At 41.0% G+C, this 19,389-nt stretch overlaps 1 protein-coding gene across 7 annotated transcripts in view; it reads left to right on the forward strand.

The window, feature by feature from the left end:
* Positions 1-19,389, forward strand: part of KIF16B (kinesin family member 16B) — a 321,838-nt gene that overhangs the window by 221,473 nt on the left and 80,976 nt on the right. For all 7 annotated transcript variants that reach the window (XM_063098597.1, XM_063098552.1, XM_063098569.1 and 4 more), the window contains one exon: positions 12,407-12,496. In XM_063098597.1, the coding sequence (XP_062954667.1) occupies positions 12,407-12,496 (90 nt within the window). The remainder of the gene's footprint in view (positions 1-12,406; positions 12,497-19,389) is intronic.

A 19,389-nucleotide genomic window follows, 5' to 3' on the forward strand; every position in this document is an offset into this window, starting at 1 on the left:
CTGATTTCTGCACTTTTAGAAGTTGAGGCTCTATTTTAATGTTGCTCTAGACATACTGGCCATTTCCAAATCCTTGCCAGTTTTCAAAATTTACTGGGTTTTTTTGTGTGTAACTTTCTATCTTGAATTCTGGCCAAGTCACAGATACTTTGTAAAGTGGGGTGATGGTAAAGACTGACAAATCTGGAGAATTTGATGATAGATAGACCTGCCAGGAAGCATGAAGAAGAAATGCCCAGGAAATTTGCAGTTTGGGAGTTGCCACAATCACATTTACAGTCGGGGAGATTTCTCTTTATTTGGCAGAACAGAAGTAAGAGCCATTCCAGTCTATTAGATAAACTATGCACACATACATCTTTTAGAAATACTCCCAACTTGATAGCATATAAATGTTCAGAAAGAGTAGTGTGTTGGCATCTGAATCTGCACTTATTAGTAACTTGATAGATTATCTCCCTGCACATGTATTCGCATAGCAGAGACAAACGAGGTGTTGCGTACGCTGCAGTCCCTCCAGATGCAGATACTCAGTTTTGCGTACTGTTCTTAAACATGGAATTACACCTTTTATCCTAAGATTTTTTTTTGTTTTACTTAAGCACCTCTGGCATCTCTTTGAAAACTTTGTCTTCCACTGAAAATGAAGAAAAACCATTGTGTTTTCCTTCCCCAGTTTTCATACAAACCAACTGATCTTTTATATTGCCCTCAATTGGACACTCGTGTTTATCTTCACAAAGTAAGTGCTGCAGATATGAGAAATGACTAAGAAGAAATGAGATGGAGGCATGAGCATAGAAGAAAAGTAGTCACAACCTTAAGGTGGTCATTATCTTGAACTGCCATTTCACCCAAATTTCTGTGTTTCTTCTATGAGACTATGTTAATACTCCCTCTCCCTTAATTTCAGAATTTTGGGAGTTTTACATCTCTTTCTAGAATAAAATTTGTTTTAAAATAAATCGCAAAATGGCTTTTTGTAGTTGCTGCCCATGGATACCCTCACCTTTCAATAGTAGATAATGTAGGCCTTTCTTTAGGAATGTGATCACAGTGCCAGTAGTTGCCATTTATTGAGTATCTCAGCACTGTACCTAGTCTTCACATTTTTTTAGTTCATCTGCAGGTTGGGTTTCATGAGTGCCTTTTACAGATAAAGAAATTGAGGCTTGAAGGAATTTAGTAATTTAGCTAAAGTCACACAGCTAATAAGTGACTGGGATAATGTCAGGATCCAAGTCTCTTTTAATCCAGAGCTTTTCAGTATTCCTTTCTCCCGTGATGACTGGTAGGGTTTATGTTCTTTGCTTTGCCTCTGAATGTCTGGTAATTTAAAGGAAAATTGCTTAAGCTATCATTCTTGCAATTTTCCATAATTTTAAAGTAGAGTAATCCTTCTTATTCCTCACCTGCTTCACAGAGGTGTTAGGGGAAGGGAGAAGTACTTTATCAGTAATGATCTTGCATTTAAAAGGCCCCCATCTTCTCAGAATCTCAGGGCCTTGATACATTCTGTCAAATTTACCTTCAAACTATCCTATAAGGTAAGTATACTAAAATAAATGGTATTACACCTTATTTTGAAGATGCTGAAATTGATGCATGAGGTAGTCATTATTCCTAGTTATTTCAGAAGGCTGGGTTTGGGCCAGCTAGGAAGCCCTATTTGATTAGCAGCACTTCAGAGTTACCTAGAGCGTGGGTGTAACTCAGTCACTGATTGCTACACTCATTTCTTCCTGGCACACCAGATGCAGACCAGGTCCACGAGCCCAGGTCTCTGAGGCACTTTCTGTACTTGTTGGTGATGTAGCTGTGCAGAGGGTGTCTGGGATTTGCCTGGATAATAAAGCTGTAGAATCTTATATTTGCATGGATTTCCTGCTTCCAAGAATCTTCATTCTCTACACTCTGTGCACCTCCCACCCACGTTACCAACAGGCAGGAGCAGGTCTAGGATTGGCATCAGATTCCACTTTCCTTTTGCAAAGCATTGCCTTTAGGACCAGGCTCCTCCTGCTCTGGTGCCTTTGAGGCACAATTTCTGCAGTTGGCCAAGCTATTTGTTCAGGGGGCCCCTACAGTGGAGAGGGGATGTCTGCTCAGTTCTGGAACTCCATAGTGGTTTGTGGACGTGATCCAGGTGGCTGCTGTTCCCTTGCCTCCAGTGCCCCTGGATGGCAGCTACCATAGTCTCTCTTCCGTTGTACCCACCTGGCTGCAGAGATCAGACCCCCTTTGGGTTCCCCAGAAAGAGAGGCATGTAAAATTCCTGAAGTTTACCTGGGGGAACCAGAGTAGAGGGTACATTGCAAGTCTCAGAGCAAATTACTTAAAATACCCCATTAGGCAGTGTATTCTCCCCAAAGTACCAGCCTTTTCATTCCTCCTTCCTTAGATATTCCTGGGAGCTCCAAGTACTGCCCACTTATTAAGCTGAGGAATTCAGCCCCAGCCCACTTGCTCAGCTTTTCTCCCCAAGCTGTGTACCCAAAGGACCATGACACTCAGACCAAGAAGCTCTTAGGTTCATAGGACCCACCTGTTAAAGGCAATTTAGAGAGTACCATTTGTTTCTTGATGTGTCTTTTAGGAGCCTTACTCCTGTATTTATTCTTACCTCCAAATTGTTTGTCCCAATATAGGTTCTAAATCAACAGAATGCTTGCTCCAAAAGGAATTTAGTAAATGACAGTTTCTCTTTGTGTTACAGTTCTTTGCCCCCTTCCTTATCTCCCCTAATGCCTACTTTCTAAAAACTTTAAACAGCTATAGATAAGTCAGAAAAGGACTAAAAAGCAGGTTGTTTTATTGCCCACCATTCAGGATAGAAAAGGAATTAGAAAATATAGTAGAAAAGTATTTATTGAAAAGAGACTCTAACCTCCACAGTGTCCATTATTCGTTTATTTATTATTTAACAAATATTTATTTGGTGCCTGTAATATATTTTTTTAAAAAGACCATATTAGGAGCATTAAGGTACTGAAGAAGAGCAAAGACAAATGAGCAGTATATGTATTCAAGGGACAACTAGGTGGGGGAGGAGAAACACCTGCCGAAGAACAGAGCCACACAAGCGCATGCCTTGTACGTAGAGGGGTGATCGGGAAGACCTCAAGGTGGACTTACATTTTTGTTTGCTTGATCGGCGGATTTCGGAGAGTGGAGATGAGAGAGGAGGCATTCCAGGCAGTAGGAAGACCGAGGACAGAGGCCCAAGGGCAGAAAAGTACAAGTGACATGTTGGTATAGAAAGCAGTGCAGTTTGAGGCTAGCCTTGGCTCCTTTCAAGGCAGAAGGGAATTAGGGAAATCAAGAGAAGATCAAGTGGCTTTTAAGGAAGAAAGACAGTGGCAATGGCATCGTTTTGAGATGCACTGAGAAGATGCTCAGGGACGTTGGTCTTGGGTGGCCCTGGTAATCTCAGTAAAATGAGATCGTTGTCTGTGAGGATTGAAAATCTAGAACATTTTGAAACACTCATCACAGAGAATGTGATTTGGAAGGAGTTACAAGGAGGAGTGATGCTGCTGAGTTAAAACAGCATGCTTTTCATGCAGATATGTTCTGCCTGCCTTGGGGGCTGTCCTCAGCAGTGCCAGGCAGCGTGGAGGAGAGAGAGCTGACACCACAGGCTGCCTGATGAGGGGCATTATTCTGGTGGGCCCCACAGAAGGTCTAGGGAGCCAGGGAGCTGCTGATCTCTCAGTGGTGGGAAAATGGGCCCGGAGTCTGGCCCGGACCTGTGGGTGAGTAATCCAGAAGAGAGGAGATGAGCTAGGAGACCAAGAAGTCACAGTGAAGAGGGCCCGCATCCATGACATGTGCGTGCCTACCGGTGTTGTGTGTCCCCAGAAGGATTTGGCGATCTGAGTAATTGGATGTTAGCGTGTGATCTCTATGGTGTGTCACTGTGATTAATGGGGTGTTGGCTTCTTTTCCACCTCAGCTTAGTTCTGTTTGCAATAGTTGTTTAAAGAGATTTTAATTAAACCTCATGTACTAATTCTTGTTACCATACAGATTCATACATTTGGAATATATTTCATGTTTCCACAAACATGTTCATCATTATGTTGCTTCTTAAGACACTGGGTAGAATTCGTTAATGAATTAGATTCTGCCATCTTGGAAATAGTGGGACCTTCATGAATTCATCTTCCACCAGCCACAGCTTAGAGTAGCGGCCCCTAAACTCTTTAGACACACTATCTATCAGTGAAAAACTTATTGAGTAGGCACACCGATATATCTATTTTTATTTATTTAGAAAGCACATTTACTCACTGTAACTGTGAGTAACTGTAGTTATTATTTATTATAACACACGTTCAGAATTAGAAATGGAAAAAGAATAAGATAAATATAAATAAATAGAAGTTTCAGTAGTTTCTTTCCGCACCCCATGAATCATCTTGTCTCCTCTGTTTTGGAAACCACCAACTTGGAGAGTATGTATCAGTTTCATTTTCTGTAGTGTCCGAGATTTTAATTAAATCTTAATGTACCAGTGCTTGTTACAGTACACATCCAGACATTAGGGATGCGTTTCATGTTTCCTCAAATGTGTTCATAGGTATATTGCTATTTAAGACTTTATTTTGCAAAAATCTGACAATTTTTTTAGTATATATTAGGTTGGTATTAGATTATTTCCTCTAAACCATTATTTATTATAAGGATTTTTAATATGTACTTGAGGTAGCTCCCCAGATGTTGTTAAAAAATGAATGTTATTGAAGAAAACTCGACAAGTGACTATTTAAATAGAGGCCAGTTGGGGTATTTTTCTTTGGGTGAAAAACTGTTAATTATCCTCTTTACACAGATAGATATACACAAGCAAATATATACTGAAGACAGATCTTAAAATTGATCCTTAAACCAGCAAAATATGTATATAACATAAATTTGCGGAAAACACTCAGATGAGAATTGTTTATAAGTAAATGCAGTCTGTCTTGTGGGCATGTTTATGATGCTTAAGTTACACTTGATCATTTTATGGCCCAGGGAAGATGGATTTGTATCAGCAAAACCATTCAGAGAGAGAGAGAAGTAATGAATTTGTTCTTCAAAGATACAGTAATGCCTTGCATTCTCAACATTCAAGAAGATAACTGAGTATTTTGGTCTGATTATATGTTGTACTGATCTTCTGTCTCTCCTCTCTGCATCAACACCTCATCCCATGCCCAATTTTTATTTGGGGCAAAACAGAACTTTAATATATATGTTGCCTTTCTGTGTATTTTTTCTGCAAACTTCCCATGAGCCCATGCCCAGCTCTGGGTGTGAAGGTGTCTTTGCATTCCGGAGAAGGGAGCTTTCCTCTTTCCTGTGGAGAGATCACACGTGGGGTTGCCTCGCCTGCTATTTCGGAGGTGGCTGCTCATCTTCATCCTTCATCGTCATTGTCCTCCTCTTGTTTGTTATGTTGACAGACAAGGGGAGATTTAAATGTATTATGTATAAAGTAGGAAGCCTGAGCCTTTCTAATCCCTGCATTCAACCTGAATTCAGGTGGAAATCTCTCTATGCTTCACTATAAACTTGTGTTACAAATAAATTGAGAATGTGCCATAGTCTCAGTGCAGTTTTTTATAGAAAGTCAGGCTGTTGTGACTAATTCAAATAATCTTTGATTCAGATAAATCTCCAGTAAACCACCAGAAGACAGTAACTGCAGCCAAGACCCCAGGTGACCTTGTTCTCCACTTCGACTGATCTGGGCCAAGCCTGAATTCTTACCTGATTTGAAGAGTAAAATAATCTTAAGTACATCTTTCAGAAAAGTACCAGCATCTGATACAGTACCTGGCACATGATAGGAGCTCAATAAATCTTATCTTTACAGTGAGAGTCCACTCACCTCCACCCCAATTACTACCAAAGACAGGTGGCTTATTCTTTTAGAAGGCTTAAAATCATGTAGGGTAGAGAGACATATAATTAATATTAGTTATATAAATTAGTATAGCATTAATTATATAATTAAAATATCCTGTGATATGTGCTCTGATCATGGTGTGAACTAAATGCTAAGCAATCATGGAGGAGATAAAAAGTGATTCTTCTAGGGAGAAAGGAGGAGGAGTGAGGGTGCTGCCAAGGAACGCACTGGGCTTTGGACACTGCCCTGGAGGCTGAGTGGGAACTCTCCAGTCCCAGAAAGGGGTGTGTGGCTGAAGAGGTTGTCCAAAAGACCTATGGATATGCCATATTTCTGTGTTGACAAATTGTCTGTAGTGTGAGATTCTGAATTCACTGGGAGCTGGAGTTAGATGTATAGGAGGGGGTTGGCCTGGAAGAGGCCCTGGCTGCCATGCTAAGGGCTTTGGACTTGGGAGGGTAGTGAGACATGACTACCCTCATAACAATACTACCAGTGGTAGACTGTATCAGAATCCCTAGAGGGCTTGTTAAAATGCAGATTGCTGGGCCCCACCCCAGAGTTTCTGATTCAGTAGGTTCGGACATCACACTTTTAAGAACCACTGATTTAGACTGAAATAATAAAGTCTAAATTCATTAAGATCTATATGTGAGTTTATTAAAATATCAAGTAAGATGTGAGGCAGAAAATCACTGCTTAGAATATGCCAATAATGATCTTCATGAGATTTGAGAACTTATTATGTACACAGTGTTGATGGTTCCAGAGAGTTCCTGCCCTCTTCATTAGCAGCGGGACTCCTGGAGTCACTCGGGTAGCACAGAGACAAAGATCCCTCTGATACCTTTACTGAACTCATTAAACTGAATTCAAAGAAATGCATGTACAAAGCTTCAGATGGGCTTAGTCCTGTCTACTGTGGGCCATCTTTCTCTTTTTCCTCCCAGCTCCGCACACACACCACGGTAGCATCCCACCTTCCCTTCTGAGCACTGAAGACTGATATCAAGAAAGCAGAAGGGGGCGAATTGGATGCTTTTGGGGAGCGCTCTTGGGTGGGGATTTTATCTTCTTCCTGTCTTGTCATCTTGTGTCCAAATGCCCTTAATATCTACTGCCCAGGAAGTAATTTAGCTTCATTGTGTCCTCCCCAGTATTTGGTATATGCAGGTTGTTAGAGAAATTGGCATCCCTTAAAAAGGTACTATCCTAGGGCCACTGTAGGAAAGAGGATCAATATACAAAATTGGGAGGTAGGTTTGAAGTACCATTTCATCAATCAGATATTTCAAAAAACAGTTCAACGTTAATTAGCTGGAAAGAAACAAGGAGGAAGAAACTGGAGGCTGGAGCCCCATAAGCTAGGTGTTCAGCTCACATCATCTTGATTTTGTTTGAGTCCTTTTAAAGGCCTTTTGAAACCCAGAGAGATGAAGAAAGGCACTGTTGGCTCACTGTCACTAAGGGACGGGGTTGGGGGGGGACGTTTAAGACAAGTGCGTCTTGGGCTCCCTCTTCCAACTCTTCTTTCAGAATGCCTGTGACATGTCAGGTACTCTTCTGAAGGGCAGTGACCCGCAGGCAAACGTCTCCACTCTCCTAGAGCTTACTTTCTAGTGGGGAAGAGACACAAAAAACAAGGTATATTCATAAATCTAGACCATGTTAGGTATCAGAAAAGTGCTAAGTAGAAAAATTGATTAGGAAAGAGGAGAAAGTAGTGTTGAATGTGGAAAGGAGGTGCAGTTTTAGATAGGATATCCAGGGAGAGCATCACTAAGAGTGACTTTTGAGCAAAGCTTGAAGGAAGTGAGGGAACTAGTCATGTGAAAACTTGGGAAAAGAGCATTCCAGAAGGAGGAAACTACAGACAACATCTCCGAGGCCATACTTGCTTTCTAGCATGTTTGAGTATTCTAGATAAGCAAGGAAACCAGACTGAGCAAGGGAGGGAGTGGTTGGAGACGAGCCCAGGAAGGAGAGAGATCATCGAGATTCTCGTAGGTTAATGAAAGCACTTGTGTCCGAGTGAGATGGGACCCCTCAGAAGGATGTCGCGTTTGAGTCAAGAAGTGGCCTCATCTGGCTTAATTTTTAACGGGATCACTTTACCTGTTGTGTTGAGAAAAGAATGGAGAGAAAGATGGGAAGGAGGACAAGAGCATAAGCAAAGTGACCGACTAGGAGCCTGTGAAAAATAGTCCAGGCGAGAGATGGTGGTGCTTGGACCAAGATGTTAACACTGGAGGTAGAGAGAAGTGGTCAGATGCTCATTTTATTTCGGAGGTCTGGCAGACTGATCGGATGTGCGGTGTGAGAGAGAAAGGGGAACGTCGGGGTGATGCCAGCGTTTTTGGACTGGATAAATAGAAGAATGGCATTGTCATTTACTGAGATGGGGAAGGGAAGCACGTTTGGGTGACATTAATTTTAGTAAGTGTAGCCGTGTTAAGTCTGAGATGCATGTCCAAGGAGGCAGACGTATCAAGGAGCCGGTAGGATGTATGAGTCTGAGTTCAGGGGAGAGAGATGAGAATCCAGAAAGTCATCAGCGTGTAAATTTAAGATATGAGGTGGGATGAGATCACCAAAGGAGTGAGTGCAGGTAGAAAATAAAACATGTTCAAGGATTAAATACCGGGGCACTTTGATGTTTAGAGGTCAGGGAGATGAGGAGAAATCCCTGCAACAAAAGCTGATATGGGAAGAAAGCGTAGAAGCCTGGAGGCCGAGTGAAAAAGATGTTCGAGGGAGAAGAGTGCCGTCAGCTGTGTCACGTCCTTCCCATAGATCAGGCAAGATCAAGGCCAAGGATGCACCAGTGGATTAGGCAATCTGGAGGTCGTTGATGACCTAGGGAAGAGTGTAGTTAAGAGTAGCTTGGGTGGAATGATGAGTAGATTGCAGTGGGTTCAAGGGACATTGGGAAGAAAATAACAACATCAAGAATAAACTTTCACAGGTGTTTTGTTTTAATGGAAAGGACAGAAAGAGAAAGGGAGGTCAAAATGAGAGTTTATGGTAACAGAAATAATAGCTTGCATAGATGTGCATGGGAATAATGTAATAAGGGGGATGTGTTGTTGAGGAGAAAGAAGAGAAAATTGTTAGTTGCAGTGTCTTTCAGAAGGCAAAAGGGGTTGGCCTTAGCTAGGAGCACCTGATATATCTCATGCCTGGTGACAGGAGAAAAGACAAGGCACAGGACAGATGGTGGCAGAGAAGTAGACCTGGTCGAGGGTGCTTGTGGAAATGTTCTTTTTTTGTTTTGTTTTGTCTTTTTGTGACCGGTAAGGGGATCGCAACCCTTGGCTTGGTGTCGCCCGCACCGCGCTCAGCCAGTGAGTGCACCGGCCATTCCTATATAGGATCTGAACCCGCGGCGGAAGCGCTGCTGCACTCCCAAGCACTGCACTCTCCCGAGTGTGCCACGGGGCCGGCCCTGGAAATGTTCTTTTGATTGCTTCTGTTTTCTCAGTAAAATAGGAATTAAGTTGTCAACGGAGAGTGAGGACAGAAGAGGAGGTGATGAAGGCTTGAGGGGACAGGAGGAGCGAGCAGATATCTAAGAGAATGGGAGAAATGTAGGTGTCATCAAAGGCTGGCTTGATTGTGACACTAAAATGAAACCAGTCCCTCTGGTGGTGTGTTCCTTTCAGCCACATTCTGCTGGGTAGGTGCGGGCAGGGAGTAAGCAGACAGTTGGATTTGAAGGACTATCCTAGTCGAGGGAATCTCAAGAGTGGGACAAAGAGATTTGAGGTTGTGCGCAAGGGAGATCTGTGATGATGGTCTGTGGTTTTCAAGTTGAGTGAGGAAGAAATCGGGGCAGAGGTCAAGGAACAGGAGAGGTTGGGGTGTTGGAAGGATCATCTGTATGGTTAAGGATTGCACAGGAAGTCTGTAGTGTTGGGGCAGATGACAGTGAGCAGATCCTCAACCTTCAGGAAATTGGGGCAGGGACTGGGGTAAACAGCTGCATGCAGGAAGGACGGGTAGGATGCCAGGATCTGAAGCCATGAGCTTCAAAGAGGAGGGATTTTAGGAATGACAGAGGAGCAGAGGTTTGGAAGTTGGAACGAAGATCAGGAATATCCACCCGCCTCCCGGCATGGCATGGTGGGATGAAGTGTGGGGGGAAAGCAGTCCCTGTTGGAAAGTTCTGCCGGGGTAGCAGTTGCTCAGGGGAGAGCCAGCTTTCAGTTAGAGCAGAGATGTGGGGGATGTCCCTGGAGGAGCTGCAGATCTGGGGCATTGTGCTGATGGTTGAGCTCATGTCCAGGAGGTGAGGCGCCCTGGAAAGATTTCAGGAGAAGGGAGGGGAGTCGGGGGCGTTAGAGTCTGGGGGTGAGAGAGACCTAGGCTTCTTGTGGTGACGGTGGAATCCAAAGCCCCAGCTCAGCATGGTCTCCCCTAGGGGACCTCCTGCATCTTTCCACTCCCAGGTCACGGTTGTGGTTACGTTATCTTCTGGGCTCTTCTGGCAAGTGGGTAGCATCGTGCCCTGTGAGAAGGCAGAAGGGCCCACTCCTGTCTGTTTCTCTCTTGGTTACCTGTCATGGCCACCTGGTTGTGACTAGCCAAGACTGTGCATTGCTGTGCTCTCATCCAGGGAAGCCCCGTTCCTGCTGGTGGTGCTAGCCTCGCTCACGGCGCCTCAGTGGGGCCTGGTGAGGAGAGGACCCCAGAGGAAGGGCCTCCGGCTTAGCTGCCAGGAGTAGTCTTCCCACGCTCCAGTGACTGGCATACCAGCCTCAACGTACCACAGCTGCAGAGCACCTGTACTATTGTTTGCTTGATGATTTTCTACAAATACACTCACCTTTGTTTTTATGGAGATACCTTTTTCAAGGAAACTCATGAGAAGAAACCTGCCACAATTAGAAAATTTCTGTGGAATATAAATACAGAACCAGAATGACGAAAATAAAAATGTACATCCTTGTATACCCCCAAATCATCTCATTTACCACTCTGAGAACCAGAGACTGGCTGGAACTCAAGACTCACTCCTTCTCACAAAGCTGCCCACCCAGACATTCTAACCATTGCGTCTGCTTTCCCACTGATGTCCCTGTGATTTAGACGCGAGAGAATTGGCCTGAATTATTGTGCTTGAGAAGGGCATTTCTCTAATGTGCAGGTTAAGATTTTCCATACAGGGGTGTGGCCATGCAAAGGCCCTGAGGTGGAAGGTATGAGCATTCAGAGGGCAGAAGAATGAAGACACCTAGGAGGAGAGAGGCTTGGGGTAAGGCAGCTGCAGACGGTGGGTGCTGGGTTAACAATTTAGGTCTTTTTCTAGGAGCAGCTTGAAGCTACTGGGGTTCCTTAAGGAGGGAGGTGGAATGATCAGATCTGAGTTTTTTATAAGACCCCTGTCAGTCATGCAGGAAAGGGATTGGCAGGGGCGAATATGGGTGTAGACAACTTGGAGAGACTCTTGCAGACCTAATGGCCTAGAATAAGATGGCAGTGATGGCAAAGGATGGAAGGATAGAGCTCCAAGAAATACCTAGGAGGTGAAAGGAGCAAGACCTAGCGCTTGTTTGAACGTGGGAGTGTTAGGAGAAGGGAGATCAGGGATGACTTCCGCTCTCTGGCTGGCATGGCCTGGTAGGTGGCGGTGGGATGCACTGGGATAGAGAACACCAGGGTTGAGACTGGAGAGAATATGTCAAGTATGGTTTTAGACAAGTTGAATTGGAGGTTCCTGTGTGATGTCTAAAGAAAGATGTCTCCAAGTTGGGTACCTGGGACTGGGGCTCAGAAGAAAGGTGGGAAGTAGAGGAAGAAATTTGAGACTCGGCCTGCTCTTTAGGTGTGAGTGTGAAGGCTGATGTGGTCTACCAGCTTTCCTTGACACTGTGACGTTAACATGTGAGCTGGTGTGTCGTGGCTTCTACCCCTGTCAGCCACTTGAAGGCTGGACTGATAATTCTCCCTCTGAAAATAAAAGCAAAATATGTTGCGTTTTTAAACTGACAAGATGCAGTAAGATTTTTTTTCCTTCTTTTTCTTCTCCTTCTTTCCTTCCTTCTTCTCCTTCTCTCCTCTCTCCTTCCTCCACCCACCCTTCTTCCTTCTTTTTTCTCTGATTCCTCTTTTGTCATATTTTTCTCCTCTTGTCCACTGTGGTGGCATCTGGTGACCTACACCTGACATTTTCTATGGGCACATCAATGTAACAGAAAGGTCATCCTGTGGGATTTGGTTTCTACAACCCAAGTGGAGGGTTAAGGGACACTTCATAAACGATTTAGAGATGGCCCTATGCTCCTCAGTTTACATAGGCACATGCTGCTTCTAACAAGATTTGGGAGACAAAAATGCATGTTTAAGTACAGCGAAATTATTATTTATAAGTCTTATTTATGCAGCTAGATGAATGTTTTCAATTATGGAGAAATTTTACATCCTAGTCACTCTTTGTTAATTTTTAAAATTTTTAGTCACTTTTTCTTCTAATTAATACTGATTCATTTTGGTTTTCCTGGTTTATAGATTACTGTCCTAGATGAGACATGGACTGTATTCAGACGTTACAGTCGTTTTCGAGAAATGCATAAAACATTGAAGTTAAAGTATGCCGAGGTAAGTTATGAAATTATTATCTCCAATTAAGAATGTTTATTTCATAAAGTAAATGAGCTGCTTGCATTAGCAATGTCATCTCACTCTCTCGGTATTAGATTATAAGTGTCACCAAGTTTTATTTCAACTACTCATCTATCAAAGAAAGCTTTTAAATTTTTGTCCTTTGTTCCATTTCTGTCCTACATAATTTAAACATTTTCTGAACACAGGATTTTGAAAATGATAGTAAATGACAGTATATGAATTCTACTTTTTAATAAATCTAATGATTAATCTAAAATAAATTATCAATTTACAACTTCTCAACCATGAGACATATTAAAATGAAATTATAAACTTCTCAGTATAGATTTGTCCTTTTTTCTCTTGAAAAAAGACTACGTTAATGCTTAGACTTCCACTTAATGAAAAGTGTAGTCATAAGAGTTATTTTGCCATTAAATATGGAGAGGGGTAGATAGTAAATATGGAATTATCCAGGACCAAGAAAGCATTATGTGCATCGCATTAGATATCAGCGGTGTATTGGTGTATTACCAATATTTTCCTTTTTGGACAAAGACTGGTTTTTGAAACAATTTTAAGCAAAGGGAAGTATTCCTAGAATGAATGTGTATTTTGCAAGTGATGATGAAGGTGATGGTGAGCGTTTTACTTCAGTTAAAGGAAGTCTTGTGTAAGTACAGCTCTCTGCAGATTTTGGTTTGAACTGACGGCAAATCAATTAATAGTCACTGTCTAATTAGCCTGCTTTCCTAAGTATTACTTTTCAACACTATTTTTATAGTTTCTTATGCCATCCTAAAAAGTAATTTAGTGAGAAATTTTTCTCTAATTTGGTTCACATTAAGTAAACTATTTGCTTAACATTTCCAATGCCTCCACCCTTTCTTATCTGTTATACAATACAGAGAGAAATACCTTTTTTGTAAATAAAATGACTATTTGGTTTGTAGAAGAATGTTGAGTCCAGGTAGGATTCAGCTCTGAAATTCTGCTATTAAGCTATCGTACTAGTATTCTATTAAAAATTTAAGAAACTTCAGGTATGAATTATAGTTAGTGTTCCCAAGGGCTTCAGTTCCAGAAGTAACTGCATCAAAGTCAAGTTATTAAATTGTTTCTGCAGTCTCCCCTTCATGTCCCGGATTAATACTGACAATAAAAAGTAGAAGTGTGGAATACATATTAAATGTGCAGAGCAGCTTGTTTCTAAAGCCAGCTTTGCAGCCCATTAACCACTTGGTTATGAGTTACTACATCAGTACTTTAATAAGTACAGATTTTGCATATTAATGTCATTGAATTCTCATAGTACTAGAAGGAAAAAACAATTTACTTGAAACAAAACGCAAAGCCTTATACATTCACACATGTATACACATTATTCATTCCATGATTGTATTTATTTCATATCAGTTCTTTCATTAGTTTAACCCGTTCTGTATAAGCGCATTTTTCTAGATTCCAGTAATAGAGTAGTGGATAAGAATAAAAGTCTTCCATCTTGTATGTCGTGAATTCGTATGGGGAGAGACTGACAATAAACAAGGGAAAATAATAAAACTTGAAGAGTAAGCATGCCATGTCTCAGTTACCATTACCATTAATTACAATTTTAAGTGAGTTACATGTCTTAATATGAAAAATACCAGTAAAGAGTGATGCGGCAGAATGTGTTGGGCACTTAGTACGAGGTCGTCTCAGAGTTGGGCTTTCTGGAAAGATGGCATTCTGTTGGAGATATTTAAGAGTTTACAAAGAATCAGTGCACAGCTCTACTCAGTGTTTTTAAAGAAAACTCCAGGACACATATAACAGAAGCAATCTTTAAAGAAGAGAGGAGCTCAAATATTCTCATCTCAAAAAAACCATAGATTTTTGTGATGATGAATTTGCTAACTACCCTGATTTGATTACACGTTGTATACATGTATTAAAATATAATTCTGAACCCCATAAATATGTACAATCAATAAGTTTCAGTGAAAAAATAAACAATTTTTTTAAAAAAGATAGAAAAAAACCTACCCAAGGTTGAGAATGATATAAATCTGTAACTCAGAGAGGTTGTTTGGTATCAGGCAAAATTAATGAACAGAGATGATCCCATATATAAAAATATTTTTAAGGGGAATAAAGGTATATTAGAAACATTGAAAAAAATTAAGTGACCTATTTCAAATGAAGAAAATAGGTGGCTTCATTCATTCACTCATAAATCTATACTGAGCAACTCTGCACTGTGAATACAGTTGTGAACGAGACAGTCGTATTCCTTCTCTTGTGAAGTAGAGAAAATTAACAATACACCAGCAAATAAATAAGTTAATTTGGGATAATGTTAAGTGCTGTGGAGAAAATAAAACAGGGCATGTGACAGTTAGGCATGAGCACTGGGCAGTGGGCTGCTTTAGTGGGGGCAGGCTGGGCAAGCCTTTCTGAAAGAGCAGGGTTTGAGCTGAGATCTGAGTGATCAGAAGGAGCCAGGCAAGAAAATCTGGAGGAAGTGAGCACATTTTAAGCAGAGGGAACACAAGTGCAAAGGCCTGGGGTGGGACCAAGTCTTGTGTGTTCCAAGAACAAAAGGCTTGAGAAGTGGCAGGCGTGGGTGGAATGAGGGCAGAGGGACAGGGAAGGGCCTGATCATGTAAGGCCTTGAAATATATCGTTAGGGAAGCCACTAGACAGTATTAAACAAGGTAACAAAAAGTGATCCAAGGTACACTTTTTGGGGGGGGGGGCATTTTAATGGCCATATGGAGAATGGATTGTTAGGGTGGTGGAGAGCTCAAATCCAGAATTCTGTTTTATTTTATTTTATTTACTTTTTCATGTTCCAAGTATATCTTTTTGTGGGGGAGAGTCTTTTTATTTTTTAAATTTTAGCATTTACTTATTTGTGGGGTACAGTGTGTTGTTTCAAAACATGCATATACTGCACAATGAATGATTCACTTCAGGTAGACAGCATAGTTTGAACCCATTAGTTCACCATTTCTCCCCTACCCCCCAATTTCTATTTTAGACATATTAAATTTGAGGATGCTGTCAAACACCCAATTTGAAATATCAAGAAAGATGAAGGATATAAACCTAGAGTTTAAGGGAGAAAGATATTATGAACCTTCTCTTAGTCATTGTTTGGATCCACAGTAATTAAGAAAAATCCTTTTATTTCTGTTCCAATTCCTAGTTAAGTTTCAGTGTTCTGACTGTTATATTCATAGATGACTTCTGCTCACAGGAGCCCCTTTTCCTGAAGACAGGCTCAGGATCTAAATGACAACCAAGAATAGAAATTGCTTTTTCAGGTTGAGTTCAACTTTAATTCCTTTCTCACAAGGACAAAAAAAAAAAAAAAAAAAAAATTAGTTAGGAGAGAGAACCCACAGACACATGTGGACACGTGTTTCAAAGAGCAGAGATAATGTGAGTAGTGTTTGAAACCATGTGGTAAGCTTCAAAAACAAACACCACGTGTTGAAAGAGAGGCTGTGCTGATTACGAACCCAGAGCAGGGTATATGAAGCTGCTGTACTTTTTCACAGCCACATCTGTGACTGATTTTCTCACCGTTTACTGAGCACATACCATGTGCCAGTTGCTGTGCATCTCCTGTGGTTTCTGACAGTGTCATGAAGTGCAGGGACCGTGACCATCCTCATTTTACAGGTGCAAACACGGAGATGTGGATAACTTGCCTCATGTCACACAACTGGTGGGCAGAAGCCAATGTAGAAACCCAAGTAATTCTATTTCCTTTTTCTAAACCAATAATAATATCAAAATGTGAAGGAAAAAAAAAATCTCTAAAAACACAGTAGTACATCTTTCTAGATCTAGATAAATTTTATTTCAGCCAAAGGAGAACAGCATTGTCCATTTAACATTTTCAAGATGGAACTTAAATGTCAAATTGAATCTCAGCTGTGTTTTTTCTGTAAAGTTGGGTTTTCTCTTGTGCAGGTCAGTTTCACATAGTCTTACTTGCTAAATGTTTGTTGGGACTTGATGAATAATTATTAGGTATTTGTAAATTATAATTGCTCATTAGTGCTCATATTATTACCATCTCTATATATAATGTTAAGGTTAAAGTAATCACCTACTTCCAAGTGGTCTGTTTGGCCTGACAACATCCTAGAAATCACCTGACTTATTAAAAACAACTTATTTAGGAAAGCCAAAAGGTTGCATGGAAGGATCCTGAAAATTTTCACTCATGGATGACTGTTTCATAGCCAAGTGGGTATGTGTTTTATTTACTTCACTCCTTCACCAAATTGGGCTCATTATCTCTGTGGAGGTAGAAATCTCTTCTTACTCTCTTAACTGCAAGGGTAATGATGTTTGATGATAATACATGTTTTAAAAAAACGATGAGTATTAAATTTATATAATCATTCAAGGCTCCAAAATTTTATCAAGCTGAAAAAATATTGGCAAGCACACTGGAATTCAAAATATACAGAATTTGTAATATGCTTGCCAAGATAGGGAATCTTATGTCACCTTAACACTTTAGATTTAGTTGTATAGCCTATAATCACTTGGAACTTTGTCTAAAATTATGTCCTGTTCATTCATATTACCTTCTGGAGTTTAGCCATGTTCTTTGGGGGGATGAACCTCTAAAACAGTTTGATGTGATAGTTCCTTGATTTTTCTTTCGGTAATCTTTTCCCTCCCCCCCCAAATAATAGATTACATATTCATGATAAAAGATTCACATTATTCAATGATGTGAATGTGAAAGTTTCTCATAATCTAATCCTCAGTGGTAACCATTTATAACGCCCACCAGAAGGTCTTATTGGGTCCAGCTATACATTCAGACTCCCATGGTTCCCATAGGCTGTACTCAGCATCAGGTTCCTTGGGAAGGATATAGGGCAGGGGTTTGGAGAGGGCTTCCCACCAGTTTCTGCAGCAGTGCACATGGCTGTCCAAGAGCTGTTCTTTATGCCCTGCCTCTCCTAGGTGATAGCTTAAGTACATGGAGATAAGACCCACATGGGCAGGAGGGAGAACCACTCTGGCCTAGAATCCTATCCCACACGGGAGCTAGTATATCTTGTAATAAGTGCTTAGGCGGTATTTCCAGAGCCCCTACAAGGGGCATGCTGAGTTACCAGTCACCTCGCTCAAAGACACTTAAAGATATGGCTTCCCACCAGATAGCTGTCCTTCCCCCTGTCCAGAAGCAGTTTATTAGTGGGGGGTCATTTTTACCATGAGCAGTGCTACCTCGTAACAGAATTGGCATATCACCTTCTCAGGTTTCCAGAATCCTGTTGATGGACATGTGGGTAGTTTCCAGATTTTTGCTATTGTGACTACTTCTATATAAACATTCTCGAACAAATCTCTATATCTTTTGATTTTCATGTAAGCCTTTCTTTGTGAAGAAGTTTTCTAATTGCTCAAATGTTCTTAGAGACTTAATTTATAAAAAACCAAGATTAGCAAAGAATGCACAGAAATTGGGAAGGCTGAGAGCCCAAAAGGCCATCACCCCTGTTAGTGAGAAGGTTTTAGGAATTCCTGAACCATCATTCAGTGAAGTCTTCTAATTGCCGGTTTGCTTACATTCACTTGGTTAAATTATTTACTGTAATGTCTCCTTAAGGAGAATGATGTGCAGACCACTTGAAGACCCCTCAGGGATACTTTATATACACTTGGATGGTGAACCCATTAAAACAAGTAAAGAGTTGTGGATTATTAGATATAAGATATGTCTCCGAAGAAAATACGAGGAACTTACGGTTATTACAAGCAAAATGAATTTATGAATTCTTATAATTAAGGACAAGAAGCCTCTGGGATCCATGCAACTCCAGGGAATGGGGGTTGAGGGTGTGGGGGAAGGGCAGAAACCAAAGAAAAATTCAGTCCACTTTTTATTGTGTGGTCACAAATTTTTTGAACAAAAAAAGAAAACTAAGTTCTTTGCCCTGTGTAATACTGAAGAAGAATGGATTAGCCAGGTGATCTCAGATCATATACCAGTGTTATGCCCGTTATGTTTTCAGATTCGCTGTTTGAGTGGGCTGAGTTCTTCCCACTAGAGGCACTGCATTACTCAGGCTTTTTAAAATTGTGGTTTATTTTTATTCATTTTCTTTAATCTTGGCAGTTTATTCAGGATTCCAAATAGGTTTTCCTTTTTGTCCTCTGGATGTACTGACGTGCATTATGCAAGATAATAGCTCCTTCTGGCTTTCATTCTCTGCTCCCCTTCATTGACCTTGTATGGAATCTTAATCAAATTAAACCCTGTGTTTTTGAATTCCACATCTGTAAAATGATAATGCCACAGCTAGTTTGTAAAAGATTGTGAGAGCCTCAGATAAAACGTGTTATTGAAAGCAACTAGGAAATATTATGCAGCATCTGCTCAATAGCATGTCTTTGAAATTTCATCATGTAAATCATTTCTGCAGTACTCTTTGTCTGTATGAAAACTATGTATTTTTTGACTCTATTAAAATCAGTTTAAGCCTTTTAAATATCAATCAAATGATGTTCTCAGAAACAAAGCGCTATTAAGTGTTCTTTTTTTGTTTCTCTGAGGAGGAGGTAGAATTACTATTTATGTCTCCTGCCCTGTGAAGTTTACCTATGGATCCAGATCACAGTCTGAGAGGCCATTAAGACAGAGAAATATAGCTCATCAAAGCTGAAAAGAAAAAGAAAACCTTTTAAGACTACGTCCCCTTTTCAACCATTAGAATGAATAAATCTAGTGTCTCCCCCTGCCGCCCCGCCCCACCCCGCCCCTGGCTTTTTGGATTATTGGTGCAGTAGTCTCCGAGTGTATTTAATAAAGTATCGGTGACAGAGGCTGGAAGGTCAGAGGGTTACTGAGATGTGCTGCTTCTGGT

The sequence above is a fragment of the Cynocephalus volans genome, chromosome 1 (assembly GCF_027409185.1).
Source record: "Cynocephalus volans isolate mCynVol1 chromosome 1, mCynVol1.pri, whole genome shotgun sequence".
In the NCBI taxonomy this organism is placed as follows: Eukaryota; Metazoa; Chordata; class Mammalia; order Dermoptera; family Cynocephalidae; genus Cynocephalus; species Cynocephalus volans.